Source organism: Carcharhinus amblyrhynchos, unplaced genomic scaffold (assembly GCF_965287045.1).
Source record: "Carcharhinus amblyrhynchos unplaced genomic scaffold, sCarAmb.v2.hapA scaffold_653, whole genome shotgun sequence".
Lineage (NCBI taxonomy): Eukaryota > Metazoa > Chordata > Chondrichthyes > Carcharhiniformes > Carcharhinidae > Carcharhinus > Carcharhinus amblyrhynchos.
In genome coordinates this window covers 76,850-91,611 of record NW_027650393.1, presented here as the reverse complement: position 1 = coordinate 91,611, position 14,762 = coordinate 76,850, and the positions used below count along the sequence as shown (strand labels likewise).

General features: G+C 54.0%; 1 protein-coding gene and 1 pseudogene across 2 annotated transcripts; one reads left to right on the top strand and one right to left on the bottom strand.

Moving 5' to 3' along the window:
* Nucleotides 1-1,539: 1,539 nt before the first annotated feature.
* On the bottom strand, nucleotides 1,540-3,106 carry LOC145339755 (cyclic AMP-responsive element-binding protein 3-like protein 4; annotated as a pseudogene). Its single transcript, XR_013886062.1, has 3 exons — nucleotides 2,943-3,106; nucleotides 2,109-2,374; nucleotides 1,540-1,649 (listed from the first exon to the last, which is right to left on the bottom strand). The product of XR_013886062.1 is annotated as a cyclic AMP-responsive element-binding protein 3-like protein 4 (transcript).
* A 2,464-nt stretch (nucleotides 3,107-5,570) lies between these two features.
* On the top strand, nucleotides 5,571-13,644 carry LOC145339753 (zinc transporter ZIP1-like). The gene is made up of 3 exons (XM_080184282.1): nucleotides 5,571-5,753; nucleotides 6,741-6,868; nucleotides 12,338-13,644. The coding sequence occupies exons 1-3, from the start codon at nucleotides 5,573-5,575 to the stop codon at nucleotides 13,013-13,015; spliced, it is 987 nt and encodes a 328-aa protein (XP_080040408.1). The 5' UTR covers nucleotides 5,571-5,572; the 3' UTR covers nucleotides 13,016-13,644.
* Nucleotides 13,645-14,762: the final 1,118 nt, after the last annotated feature.

Here is a 14,762-nt window from a genome sequence, read left to right as displayed (position 1 = left end):
CTAATTGCGGAATGATGTAACAGTCAGCTGACCCACTATAAATAAGAACCTGTTTGGAAATGTGGGAGATTGGAGTGGCCCAGGACAGGGACCCAAGTTTGGAATAATGAAGTTTCTTTATTAAACCCTTCCTTTGATTGAAAAGTTGGAGTAAGTTTTGTTATATTTTTATTGTCTGCATTTGCAGAGTTCCTTCTGCAGAAAGAACTCATTAAAAAGGGGATTAATCTTGGTGTTGTAACACATGGTTTAGTCAGCAACAACCCCAGGACAGCTCCCAACACCCTGGCCCATGACAGTCTGATTCCATCAGCAGCACCACCACGCTTGGAATGACTCAGGGAGACCAACTGGAAAGGGACATTGCTTCTTCCAGAATGTGGAGTATAACAACTACGCTGATGTACACGCACTGGTCCCAGTCTCTCTCAACCGTTCAGCAAGCCCAGTCCTGGGCCAGCCTTACAAAAGGCTCAGGTAATGAGTTGCAGACATGCAGGTCATTGCCTGTTACCGGGGGAACTCGTTATTCATCGAGGAAGATTAACCAGTGCATCCTCATGCATCCCGAGGGAATTGACACAACTCTCCACTCCTGAAGGTGCTGACTCTCACTGGGGTACAGGGTCCCCCCTCCTCTCCTGAAGGTGCTGACTCTCACTGGGGTACAGGGTCTCCCTCCTCTCCTGAAGGTGCTGACTCTCACTGGGGTACAGGGTCCCCCCTCCTCTCCTGAAGGTGCTGACTCTCACTGGGGTACAGGGTCCCCCTCCTCTCCTGAAGGTGCTGACTCTCACTGGGGTACAGGGTCCCCCTCCTCTCCTGAAGGTGCTGACTCTCACTGGGGTACAGGGTCCCCCCTCCTCTCCTGAAGGTGCAGACTCTCACTGGGGTACAGGGTCCCCCTCCTCTCCTGAAGGTGCTGACTCTCACTGGGGTACAGGGTCCCCCTCCTCTCCTGAAGGTGCTGACTCTCACTGGGGTACAGGGTCCCCCCCTCCTCTCCTGAAGGTGCTGACTCTCACTGGGGTACAGGGTCCCCCCTCCTCTCCTGAAGGTGCTGACTCTCACTGGGGTACAGGGTCTCCCTCCTCTCCTGAAGGTGCTGACTCTCACTGGGGTACAGGGTCCCCCCTCCTCTCCTGAAGGTGCTGACTCTCACTGGGGTACAGGGTCCCCCCTCCTCTCCTGAAGGTGCTGACTCTCACTGGGGTACAGGGTCCCCCTCCTCTCCTGAAGGTGCTGACTCTCACTGGGGTACAGGGTCCCCCCTCCTCTCCTGAAGGTGCTGACTCTCACTGGGGTACAGGGTCTCCCTCCTCTCCTGAAGGTGCTGACTCTCACTGGGGTACAGGGTCTCCCTCCTCTCCTGAAGGTGCTGACTCTCACTGGGGTACAGGGTCCCCCCTCCTCTCCTGAAGGTGCTGACTCTCACTGGGGTACAGGGAGAGTGTGGGCTGACGGACAGGGGGTGTTGTGAGAGGTTAGCAGCAGGGTCTGGTGCTGTGGTGTTGGGCTGAGTGCTGGGGTTGTGCTTACCATGAGGCTGTTATTGAGGTCTGTCTCACTCTCAGTGACACTGAGAGGGCTCCTTACACAGTCTGTGTCGACAACGCAAGCTTCCGGGATCAGCACTGGTGTATTCCAGCCTGCAATATAGGACAAACTCTCACTGAATCCTCCCAGGATCGGACCCTCTACACTTCAGAGAGCTATTCAACCAAGGGGGGAGTGCACCAGAGCAACACACTCCTCCCAGTATTCACACAGACACAGGCTTGGACTTAACACACACCCACACACACATACATCCCCATACACACACCCACACACACACTCCCCCAAATACACCACCCCCCCACATACACACACACACCACCCCACAAACCGAGCCCCCCATATACACACCCACACACACATACATCCCCATACACACACACTCCCCCAAATACACCACCCCCCCCACACACACTCACACACACACACACACACACACCACCCCACAAACCGAGCCCCCCATATACACACCCACACACACACCCACACACAGACACCCCGCCCCGTCCCGGGGTCACCGACCCTCCCCGCCCCGTCCCGGGGTCACCGACCCAGCCTGATGGGGTTGTTGTCTCTGGTCTGTTCGTCTGTTCCTCTGTTTTCAGGCTGCCCACTGTGCTGACCCCGTATACCAGCTGGAAGAGGGAGCTGGGGGCCGCTCAGGGTCACTGTGTTGAGGACTCTCTGGGTGCTGGTCATCTGAGATTCCACTGTCAGTCTCCGAGACTGTTTCCACTCTACCCCGAGCGCTATTGTACACCTCATTGGGGTTAATCATGGTCTGTAACACATCCTCTGGCTCAGTCTGGTTCCGATTCTGCTCAGTCACAGAGAGAGACATTTAGATAGAGCACTGGCAATAATAACAACTGCCTTTCACCACAGTAAAACCCAGCAGCTCCTTCACAGAAGCAAAACTCCAACATAATTCAACAGGGAGGGAGAGAGACAGGGAGAGAGACAGGGAGAGAGACAGGGAGAGAGACAGGGAGACAGGGAGAGAGAGCAGAGGAGACAGGGAGGGAGAGAGAGAGGGAGAGAGACAGGGAGACAGGGAGAGAGACAGAGAGACAGGGAGAGAGACAGAGAGACAGGGGGAGGGAGGAGAGAGAGGGAGAGAGGGAGAGAAGAGGCAGAGAGACAGGGAGAGAGACAGAGAGACAGGGAGAGAGGGAGAGAGACAGGGAGAGAGACAGGAGAGAGAGAGAGGGAGAGAGAGAGAGAGACAGGTGGAGAGAGGAGAGAGAGGAGAGACAGGTGGAGAGAGGAGAGAGGGAGAGAGAGAGAGAGACAGGTGGAGAGAGGGAGAGAGAGAGAGAGACAGGTGGAGAGAGGGAGAGAGAGAGAGACAGGTGGAGAGAGAGAGAGTGAACTCCCGCACTCACACTGACTCCAGGAACTGCCCATTCTTCCAGCAGTTTTTCCGGACTGCTGCTGTGATCGTCCTGTCCCGGATACACACTGTGCCGGGGAGAATATTCATTTCCCAGCAATATTCCATCTGTTCTTCATAGTAAGCTCCAAAAAACTCCTGATTCTCAATGTCCATTCTTCACCACCTGAAACCAGGAACAGCACAGAGTTAGATACAGAGTAAAGCTCCCTCTACACTGTCCCCCATCAAACACTCCCAGGACAGGTACAGCACGGTGTTAGATACAGAGTAAAGCTCCCTCTACACTGTCCCCCATCAAACACTCCCAGGACAGGTACAGCATGGGGTTAGATACAGAGTAAAGCTCCCTCTACACTGTCCCCCCATCAAACACTCCCAGGACAGGTGCACTGACAGGGCTGAACTATCGGTTGATCAGTCAGTTGAAACTTGGCTTCTCCCAGAGTATCTGATGTGTGGGAGATGGGTGAGACAGATCAGTGTTAACTCTCCCTCTTATTTTCACCACAACCCTTCCACATCTGCAGAGGGTCTGTAGGGTGGCATGGTGACGCAGTGGGTAGCACTGCTGCCTCATTGTGCCAGGAACACAGGTTCAATTCTCAATTTTGGTCACTCACTGTGTGGAGTCTGCACATTCTCCCCATGTCTGTGTGGGTTTCCTTCAGGTGCTCCAGTGTCCTCCCACAGTCTGAAAGACATGCTGGTTAGGGTGGATAGGCCGTGCTAAATTCTCCCTCAGTGTACCTGAACAGGTGCCGGAGTGTGGCGACCAAGGGATTTTCACAGTAACTTCACTGCAGTGTTAATGTAAGCCCACTTGTGACTAATAAATAAACTTTATCTATTACTTTTTGCTTAGCACTGCCGTTTCCCAGCGCCAGGGACCTGGGGTTTGATTCCCGGTTTGGATCAGCATCTGTGTGGAATTTGCAAGTTGGGAGTGGTCTGTACATTTGCACGTTCTCCCTGTGTCTGCGTGGGTTTCCTCCGGGTGCTCCGGTTTCCTCCCGCAGTCTGAAAGACGTGCTGGTTAGGGTGGATTAGCCGTGCTAAATTCTCCCTCGGTGCAACCCAAACAGGCGCCGAAGTGTGGCGACTAGGGCATCTTTACAGTAAATTCACTGCGGTGTTAATGTAAGCCTTACTTGTGGCTAATAATAATGAGTAAATAGTTGGTTATACAATACCAGGTAGCTGTTGGCAGCAATGACCTGCCTCCCAATCCGAGCAGTTTTCCTGGAGCTGTCTCTGTCTCTCTCGCAGTCAGTCCATGTTTGCCGTTGTGTGTGTGCCCTGCAGGATGTGGAGATCCTGGATCTGCCCTACCCCTCTGTAATCAATGAATGGGTGTGGGAGCTGGACTGTACCAACTTGCTGGACAAGCCTGCCACATTGCAGCTGTCAAGCCCAGGCAGGTTAATCACTCAGGGGGCAGGGGAATGGGCACCTTCATTGCCCTGCCTCAGCAGGAGGTGGTGAATCTCTTGGCTGCACCAAGCCAGCCAATATCTTCCCCCTCTCTCTCCCTCCCAACTCTTGACAACTCACCAAAACTTCCAGCCTGGCAAGCCTCCCCGCCCCCCACTGCCCATCACTGCGCATGTCACAACCCACAGGTCCCGCCTCCCCTCTCACCCCATTGGCTCGTTCGAAGTCACGCCCCCTTACCCCCTCCGCCAATTGGTTGATCCACATGCCACTCATCCCTGACGCCATCTTTATGAAGGGCACAACGTTTCCTTCAGGGTAAAGGCCACACTTTTGGCAATCATTTCGTGCCAGGCGTTTCTTAAACTTTCGAGGTGTTTGTCTCCGGGGGGGGGTCCGCCAGTGCCGCCATCCCGCATCCCTTTCCTCCTCACGAGTCGGATGTTGGTAGACGGTTAAATATTTTGCCCCGCATAAACATGGCCGCCGTGAAAGTTGTCCAGCGCCGAGGACACTGACGATTTAGCAGGAGATGGCCCCGCCCACTGGTCGAGACCCCGCCCCTTCAGAAAAGCCCCGCCCACTCACACGAGCCCACGCCCTTTCGGCAGTACTCCGCCCACTTCCGGCAACAAAACAATCCCGATTCGTCAGACCACGCCCACGCCGTCCAATGCCCGTTGGATTCCACTAAAGCCCAGCCCTTTCCCTGCGACCCCGCCTACTGCCAACAGACCCCGCCCTTTCGCAGGGACCACGCCCACAACACCTCCCTCCCGCCCCCCCCCCGGGGGAAAGGAAATCAACCACAAGCCCGCCCTCTAACTGAGACCACGCCCTCTTCCAAGACCCCGCCTCCTCCCTGAGACCCCGCCTTCTAACGGAGACTCTGCCTCCTCACTGAGGGCCCGCCCACTCCCGCTGTCCCCCGCCCATCCCCCAAGGTCCCGCCCACCCAGACGAGACCACGCCTCCTGTCGCTCAGCCCCGCGCGCCGCAGCCCAATAACGGTGACACCTCACCTCAGGCCCCGCCCCGCGCCTCCCCTAGGTCGTTATTGGTGAAAAGAGTCGTCAATCACCGTGTTCCGCGTTTCCATTGGCTGAGCCTGCTATCAATCAGCTACCGGGCCCCGCCCCCAGCCCGCAGGCCGAGCCGCCCCGGTGCGGAGTGTGAGGCCGAGCCGGGATGGGAGAAGCGGGCCCGGGCAAGGTGCCTCTGGAGCCGGGGTTGGGCCTGGCGATGAGCCCCGGGCTGGAGGTGAAGGTGGCGGCGCTGCTGCTGCTCCTCACACTGACCGCCCTGTGCGGCCTCCTGCCGCTGTGCGTAGCCCGGAGAGCCGCCGTGAGTGGGGCGGCGGGAGGCCCAGGTACCGGGGAGCGGGGAGAGGAGGGGAGCAGGGGGGGGGGGAGGGGAGCGGGGGGGGGGGGGGAGGGGAGGGGAGCGGAGCGGGGGGGGGGGGAGGGGAGGGGAGCGGAGCGGGGGGGGGGAGGGGAGGGGAGGGGAGCGGGGGGGGGAGTGGGGGGGGGGAGGAGAGTGGGGGGGGAGGGGAGGGGAGAGTGGGGGGGAGGGGAGGCGGGGGAGAGAGGGGGGAGGGGAGGGGAGGCGGGGGAGAGAGGGGGGAGGGGAGGGGAGGGGAGCCGGGGGAGGGAGGGGAGGGGAGCCGGGGGAGGGAGGGGAGGGGAGCCGGGGGAGGGAGGGGAGGGGAGCCGGGGGGGAGGGGAGAGGGGAGGGGAGCAGGGGAGGGGGGGAGAGGGGAGCAGGGGGGGAGAGGGGAGGGGAGCAGGGGGGGAGAGGGGAGGGGAGCAGGGGGGCGGGGGGGGGAAGAGGGGAGCGGGGGGGAGAGGAGGGGAGGGGGGAACGAGGGGAGGGGAGGGGGGAACGCGGGGAGATGGGGGCAGGGGAGCGGGGAGAGGGGAGCACAGTGGGGGGTTGGGGGAGAGGGGGAGCGACCCGGAAAGTAGTTGAGACCGAAACATTGTGTGATTTCAAGAAGGAATTGGATATAATCCTCTTGGGGCTAAAGGGATTGAGGGATATGGGGAAAGGGGGAATCATGGAATCTCTACAGTGCAGGAAGCGGCCATTTGGCCCGTCAAGCCTGCACTGACAATAATCCCACACCCACTGTATCCATGACACTAACAGATAGATCTGTCTGTGACACTAACACATCCTGAAATGCCCCTGACACTAAGGGGTATTTTAACATGGCCAGACACACCGCTGGATGTGGATTAGGCTGTTGGATGATCAGCTATGATCGGAATGAATGGCGGAGCAGGCTCGAATGGCCTCCTCCTGTTTCTAGATGGTGACGATTTGATTTTGAAGCTTCTTACTCCTTTATGAACAGGTCAGCGCCGGGCTCTGAGTCTCCTGAGCTGCCTGGCAGGTGGTGTGTTCCTCGCCACCTGCCTGCTGGATTTGCTCCCAGACTACCTATCTGACATGTCTACGGCACTGGACAAGATGAAAATCACAGTGAGTGGCATCTACACCTTCCCCCGGCTTGATATTTAAAAGCTGCCCAACGCTTAGGGGTGGCACAGTCGTTAACATGACCGACTCACAGTGCCAGCGACCCAGGTTCCATTCTGGTCACTGTCTGTGCGAAGTCTGCACGTTCTCCCTCGTGTCTGCATGGGTTTCCTCCAGGTGCTCCAGTTTCCTCCCACAGTCCGAAAGGTGTGTGGGTTAGGTGGATTGGCCATGCTAAACTGCCCTTTAGTGTCCCAGGGTTAGTGGGGTAAATGAGAGGTTATGGGCAAAGGGCCAATATAGGATGTTCTATTGGATGGTTGTGCAGACTCGAATGGCTGAAAGACCTCCTTTGGTACTGGAGGAATTCTGAGTTACCCATCCCCCTGCCCCAGTGTTAACAGGCAAGGAGATCTGTCAAACACTTACCCATTCCCCCCAGTACCAACACATGAGATCTGTCAAACATTTAGTTACTACTGTCTCAAGTAGGCCACCATTAAGACAGCAGTGAAGTTATTGAAAATCCGCTAATCACCACCCTCCAGCGCCTGTTTGGATACACTGAGGGAGAATTTAGCACGGCCAATGCACCCTAACCAGCACGTCTTTCAGACTGTGGGAGGGAACCGAAGCACCCGCAGGAAACCCACACAGACACGGGGAGAATGTGCGGAGTCTGCACAGTGTCCCAAGCCAGGAATCGAACCTAGGTCCCTGGCACTGAGGTAGTAGTGTGCCACTCATTTCCCCAATTAATGTGTGAGTTTGATATCCCTGATCTTTCTAACATTCCCTTGGCACTGAACACAGCCATAGGATGAGTCAAACTGAGTCACTGTGAATGGTGTCAGATGACTTGTAGCTGTACCCATTCAACAGCAGTCTCTGCCCAGTTGGGAGGGGTTTTTCTGCCCACACCAACATGTCTTGTGACTCTTTGCCACTTACTGAGCCACCCATGATTGAAATGTTGATGACTTGCCTTTTTGGGGCCAAGTCTGGTGGTGTTTTTGTTGTTGTTTGTGGATATTTTGGTGGCTCTGGGGAATCCTGGAGTCGGAATGAACAGCGAGAGAGGAGGTGAATCACGTTGACAGGTGCTGTGGGTTAGGCCCAGCTTTTATTGGCGATATGTCAGAATTGGGCAGCCTGATCACTGATCCCACCGACTGTGGGATCTCTATTCTGGCCTGCTGTCCCTCCTTAAGATCCACTCACTCTGGTTCCGCTCTGTGACCCACAGCTATACAATTTCCAGTTCAGTTGCTCTGCCAATCTTGGGAAGATTGCCACACTTACTCCCTCTCTGACACCACAACTGTTTTGTAACTCAGGCTGCTGTCCTGTTTTCTCCAATATCCTCCTCGCTGTCTTTCCAAACTCCTCCTGCCTGACACAAATTTCAACTCATCTGTCTTTTTCCTCAAAACCCAAGTACAGTCCCTCACCTCTTCACAGTCCGTCTATCATACACACATTCACTCATCTCAGCTGCTGCTGCTCCCCCCCCGCCCCCGGCACTATGGATAAAGCCCCACCGACACCTCTACTTTCTCAGAGGACTAAGGAAATTTGGCATGTCAGCTACAACTCTCACCAACTTTTCCAGATGCCCCATAGAAAGCATTCTTTCTGGTTGTATCACAGCTTGGTATGGGCTCCTACTCTGTCCAAGACCGCAAGGAACTACAAAAGGTCGCGAATGTAGCCCAATCCATCACGCAAACCATCCTTCTATGCATTGATTCTGTCTACACTTCCCACTGCCTCGGGAAAAACAGCCAGCATAATTAAGGACCCCCCCACGCACCCCGGACATTCTCTCTTCCACCTTCTTCCATCGGGAAAAAGATACAAAAGTCTGAGGTCACGTAACAACCGACTCAAGAACAGCTTCTTCCCTGCTGCTGTCAGACTTTTGAGTGGACCTACCTCACATTAAATTGATCTTTCTCTACACCCTAGCTGTGACTGTAACACTACATTCTGCACTCTCTCCTTTCCTCCTTTATGAACAGTATGCTTTGTCTGTATAGTGAGTAAGAAACAATACGTTTCACAATATACTAATACGCGTGACAACAATAAATCAAATCGTAAAGATCTGATGTGAAAATCCTGATATCCACTTTCCTGCTTTATCTCCATAACCCTCTGATTATAATCTGTCTCTCTGAGCCTGAACACAGTTAATGATCCAGCCTCCACAACCCTCTGCGGCAAAGAATTCCACAAATTCACTATCCGCTGAGAGAAGAAATTCCTCCTCAAATCTGTCTTTAATGGGTGACCCCCCTCGCTCTGAGATTCTGCCCCTCTGGTTTTAGACTTCCAAAGTCCAAAGATGTGCAGGTTAGGTTGATTGGCCATTCTAAATTGGCCCTTGGTGTTATAGGATTAGTAGGGCAAATGTGTGGGGTTACAGAATAGGGCCTGGGTGGGATTGTGGTCAGTACATACTTGATGGGCTGAATGGCCTCCTACTGTACTGAAAGGATTCCGACTCCCACAAGAGGAAACCATCTCGGTCTCTTGAGAATCTAATATGTCTCGGTGAGGCCACCTCTCATTCTTATAAACTCCAGTGAGTACAGGATTAACCTACTCAAACTCTCCCCATGAAAATATCCTTCCCTATCCAGAAACAACCCAAGTGAACCTTCTCTGACCTGCCTCCAGTGCCACTATAGCTTTTGTTAGATATGGGAACCAAAACCGTTCACTGTATTCTAGGTACAGTCTTATGGGTGACACAGTGGGTTAGCGCTGCTGTCTCACAGCGCCAGGGACCCGGGTTCGATTCCCAGCAGCACGGTGACACAGTGGGTTAGCACTGCTGTCTCACAGCACCAGGGACCTGGGTTCGATTCCCAGCAGCACGGTGACACAGTGGGTTAACACTGCTGTCTCACAGCACCAGGGACCCAGGTTCGATTTCCAGTTTGGGTCACTGTCTGTGTGGAGTCTGCACATTCTCCCTGTGTCTGCATGGGTTTCCTCTGGGTGCTCCGGTTTCCTCCCACACTTTGAAAGAGCTGGTTAGGGTGCATTGGCCGTGCTAAATTCTCCCTTCGTGTACCCGAACAGGTGCTGGACTGTGGCGACTAGAGGATTTTCACAGTAACTTCATTGCAGTGTTAACGTAAGCCTTTTTGTGCCTTGTACAGTTTCAGCAAGACACCCCTATTTTTTTCATTCCCCTTACCTTCCCTGTGACCTGCTAAACTTAGAGGCCAGCTTTGTAATGGACAGCAGGTTGTTAGTCTCTCCAAGGCCAGGGAACAGCACGGCTATCAGCCTTTGTACACTGAAGGAAATTGAGGGATATGGCGATTGTGTAGGGAATTCAGAGTTGAGGTGGCTGATCAGCCAGGTGTTTGAGGCAATTCAAGGCAATATGGACAACTCCTGTTCCTCACTGTGGCCAGCAGTCAATGTGTTATTGAACTATAACCAGCAAAGTTCCCCAGAATCACTACAGAACAGAAGGAGGCCACTCGGCCCGTAGAACCTGCACCGACTCTCCGACAGCATCTTATCCCAATCGATCACTATCCCACCAGCAGTCGGGTGGAATAAGACGCTGTGTCGGAGAGTGCATTTAACCCGCTAATCCCTCTAACCTCATCCTGGGACACTAAGGGACTATTTAGCCTGGCCAATCCACCTAACTTACACATCTTTGGACACTAAGGAGCAATTTAGCATGGCCAATCCACCCTAACCTACACATCTTTGGACACTAAGGGAAATTTAGCATGGCCTATCCATCTAACCTGCACATCTTGGGACAGTATGACCATAAGACATAGGAGCAGAATGAGGCCACTCAGCCCATCGAGTCTGCTCTGCCATTCAATCATGGCTGATATTTTTCTCATCCCCCATTCTCCTGCCTTTTCCCCATAACCCCTGATCCCCTTATTAATCAAGAACCTATCTGTCTCTGTCTTAAAGACACTCAGTGACCCAGCCTCCTCTGTGGCAAAGAGTTCCACAGATTCCCCACCCTCTGGCTGAAGAAATTCCTCCTCATCTCTGTTTTAAATGAGCATCCCTTTAGCCTGAGGTTGTGCCTAAGGGGCAATTTAGCATGGCCAATCCATCTGCCCTACACATCTTTGGACTGTGGGAGGAAATCTGAGCACCCGGAGGAAACCCACGCAGACACAGGGTGAATGTACAGACACTTATCCAAGTCAGGAATAGAACCTGGATACCTAGTGCTGTGAGATAGCCGTGCCACTATAATCAGCAATGTTCCTCGTTCGGGTCACTATGTATTGGGCTTTGCAGCAGTTGAGGGTGGGGAGTGCTCTCTGGCTATCGTATCTGAGTGGGAAGGCTGGCATATCCCAGCATGGAGACTGGGGAGATGCGGGAGGCTAGGGATTCGCGCTCTCTCTCTCTCTGTTGGTCATGCAGGAGCAGTTACCAGTGTAACAGTTCTGAGCAGATGTTCTGTCATGGGGAAACACTCTGTGGTTTGTGGTTCTGTGTCTCTGGGAAGAAAAGTTGCTGCTGGCTCTGTGTCTGACCTTTCCGATAGTTACTTACCCGTTGCAAGCAGTTGCACAACACCATGCACGCTCCGAGAGCAGGACATGACTGTTACATTGGATTACTTAATGTCCGATACAGAATAGAGAGTAGCCTATCTGATCCCTGTCCCATTTCATTATGTTCTTATCCTCTGGATAGACTGGGACGTTTTTCCTCTGGAGCGTAGGAGGCTGAGGGATGATCTTATAGCGGTCTATAAAATAATCAGGGGCATAGATCAGCTAGATAGTCAATATCTTTTCCCAAAGGCAGGGGAGTCTAAAACTAGAGGGCACTGTGAGAGGGGAGAGATACAAAAGGGTCCAGAGGGGCAATTTTTTCACACACAGGATGGTGAGTGTCTGGAACGAGCTGCCAGAGGTAGTAGTAGAGGCGGGTACAATTTTGTCTTTTAAAAAGCATTTAGACAGTTACATGGGTAAGATGAGTGTAGAGGGATATGGGCTAAATGTAGGCAATAGGGACTAGCTTAATGGTTTAAAAAGAAGGGCGGCATGGACAAGTTGGGCCGAAGGGCCTGTTTCCATGCTGTGAACCTCTATGACTCTCTTCTAAGGTGGCACAGTGGTTAGCACTGCTGCTTCACAGTGCCAAGGGCCCAAGTTCGATTCCCCGCTTGCATCACTGTCTCTGTGGAGTCTGTACGTTCTCCCTGTGTCTGCGTGCGTTTCCTCTGGGTACTCCGGTTTCCTCCCCAGTCTGAAAGACATGTTGGTTAGGGTGCACTGGCCGTGCTAAATTCTCCCTCAGTGTAACCCGAACAGGCACTGGAGTGTGGCAACTGGGGGATTTTCACAGTAACTTCATTGCAGTGTTAATGTAAGTCCACTTGTGCCACTGATAGATCTGTCTGAGTGAAGCTCGGTGCTCCTTACTGTGTGTGTTGTGTTCTTCTGTGTCTCTCAGCTCCAGTTCCCCCTGCCAGAGTTTATTGTGGCGATGGGCTTCTTCCTGGTCCTGATCATGGAGCAGATTGTGTTGGCCTGCCGGGACCAGTCCAGTAACCTGGAGGAGACCAGGTCCCTGCTGGGCCGCTCATCGAGTGGGAATCTGCACTCGCAGCACCACCTGGGCCTGGGTGAGGGTGGCAGCCAGCGTGACGAGGCCGGCACCCACCTCCACGTGGATTTTAACTCGCACTCGGCCATCCGCTGCTTTGTGCTGGTCTTTGCTCTCTCCCTGCACTCGGTCTTTGAGGGGTTGGCGGTGGGCTTACAGGAGGCCAGCTCCAAGGTGGTGGAAATCTGCATCGCCCTGTCGGTCCACAAGTGTATTATCGCCTTCAGTCTGACCCTCAAACTGGTGCAGAGCCGTCTGAGGTGGACAGCCATCATCTGCTGTGTGCTTGTCTTTGCCCTCATGTCCCCCCTGGGGGTGGGTCTGGGTATCGCCCTGACGGAGGACTCCAGCCACCAGCTGGTCCGCTGCGTGCTGGAAGGAGTGGCCGCAGGAACCTTCATCTACATCACCTTCATGGAAATCCTGCCTCACGAACTCAATTCCTCACACCAGCGCCTCTGCAAGGTCATCATGCTGATTCTCGGCTTCACTCTGGTCACCATGGTCTTATTCATCAAAGTGTAGGATCAGTGGATTGTTTACTCGTGCGCTGACCTTGTTCAATTTGACCAGCTGGCCGTTTACACACACACACACACACACACGCACCACCCTCCACCCTCGGCCCTCCTGCTACTGCCAGCTTTGTTCCTCATTGAGGCATTACTACAAAAGCTGCCTCTAACACCTGTTCAGCTGCTTTTCTCCCACCCTGCCTTCTATATACCCTTAACAAGCTGGAACCTACCCATTTCCCATTCACAAGCGATTAATTCAGCCCTGTTTCTGCTGCTTTTAGCAAGAGGAAGTTACACTGTCCCTATCTGTGGATTTTACTGGGACAGAGATGCATTGTCTGTATCTGCAGCTTCTGGCTGGGGACAGTGTGGCACTGTCCCTATCTGCTGTTTTTAGCTGGGGACAGTGTGGCACTGTCCCTATCTGCTGTTTTTAGCTGGGGACAGTGTGGCACTGTCCCTGTCTGCTGTTTTTAGCTGGGGACAGTGTGGCACTGTCCCTGTCTGCTGTTTTTAGCTGGGGACAGTGTGGCACTGTCCCTGTCTGCTGTTTTTAGCTGGGGACAGTGTGGCACTGTCCCTGTCTGCTGTTTTTAGCTGGGGACAGTGTGGCACTGTCCCTGTCTGCTGTTTTTAGCTGGGGACAGTGTGGCATTGTCCCTGTCTGCTGTTTTTAGCTGGGGACAGTGTGGCACTGTCCCTGTCTGCTGTTTTTAGCTGGGGACAGTGTGGCACTGTCCCTGTCTGCTGTTTTTAGCTGGGGACAGTGTAGCACTGTCCCTGTCTGCTGTTTTTAGCTGGGGACAGTGTGGCACTGTCCCTGTCTGCTGTTTTTAGCTGGGGACAGTGTGGCACTGTCCCTGTCTGCTGTTTTTAGCTGGGGACAGAGTTGCACTGTCCCTGTCTGCTGTTTTTAGCTGGGGACAGTGTGGCACTGTCCCTGTCTGCTGTTTTTAGCTGGGGACAGTGTGGCACTGTCCCTGTCTGCTGTTTTTAGCTGGGGACAGTGTGGCACTGTCCCTGTCTGCTGTTTTTAGCTGGGGACAGTGTGGCACTGTCCCTGTCTGCAGCTTCTGGCTGGGGACAGAGTTGCACTGTCCCTATCTGCATCTTTTGGCGGGGGACAGAGTTGCACTGTCCCTGTCTGCAGCTTCTGGCGGGGGACAGAGTTGCACTGTCCCTGTCTGCAGCTTCTGGTGGGGGACAGAGTTGCACTGTCCCTGTCTGCAGCTTCTGGCGGGGGACAGAGTTGCACTGTCCCTGTCTGCAGCTTCTGGTGGGGGACAGAGTTGCACTGTCCCTGTCTGCAGCTTCTAGCGGGGGACAGAGTTGCACCTTCCTCTCATTCCTGCATCGCTCGGTCTTGTTTCCCCCCCCCCCTCCCCCCCAGCTTCTGCACCTCAGTCCGAGACTCTTATCGACCAGTGAGAGAGGTTTCACGGTCTAACCCGTTAATTCCTCCTCACAATCCAAAGAGAACATACTGGAAATTGTTATTTAATTCCTTCTCAAAACCCTGATTTTAAAAACTGAGTAAACTTTCAATCATCTGTATTTCTGGACCAATCCCGGTGTCCCTTCTTGCGAATCCAATTTGAGTTCTTATTTCCGTGCACGCGCGCACACCCCTGACCCCCCACACACTGAATAACCAGATGTCAGAGTGACTGGCCCCTTCCAGGATGATTCCAGTTTCCAGACCTTCCCCCCCAAGTTTCTCTGTTGCTGCACAGAGGCTGGTGGTTGAGACAGTG

Coding starts and splice junctions, on each gene's coding strand:
- LOC145339753 (XM_080184282.1), top strand. CDS start 5,573: ATGGGAGAAGCGGGCCCGGGCAAGGTGCCTCTGGAGCCGGGGTTGGGC. Junction 5,754..6,740: donor TGGGGCGGCGGGAGGCCCAG/GTACCGGGGAGC, acceptor CTTTATGAACAG/GTCAGCGCCGGGCTCTGAGT. Junction 6,869..12,337: donor TGGACAAGATGAAAATCACA/GTGAGTGGCATC, acceptor TGTGTCTCTCAG/CTCCAGTTCCCCCTGCCAGA.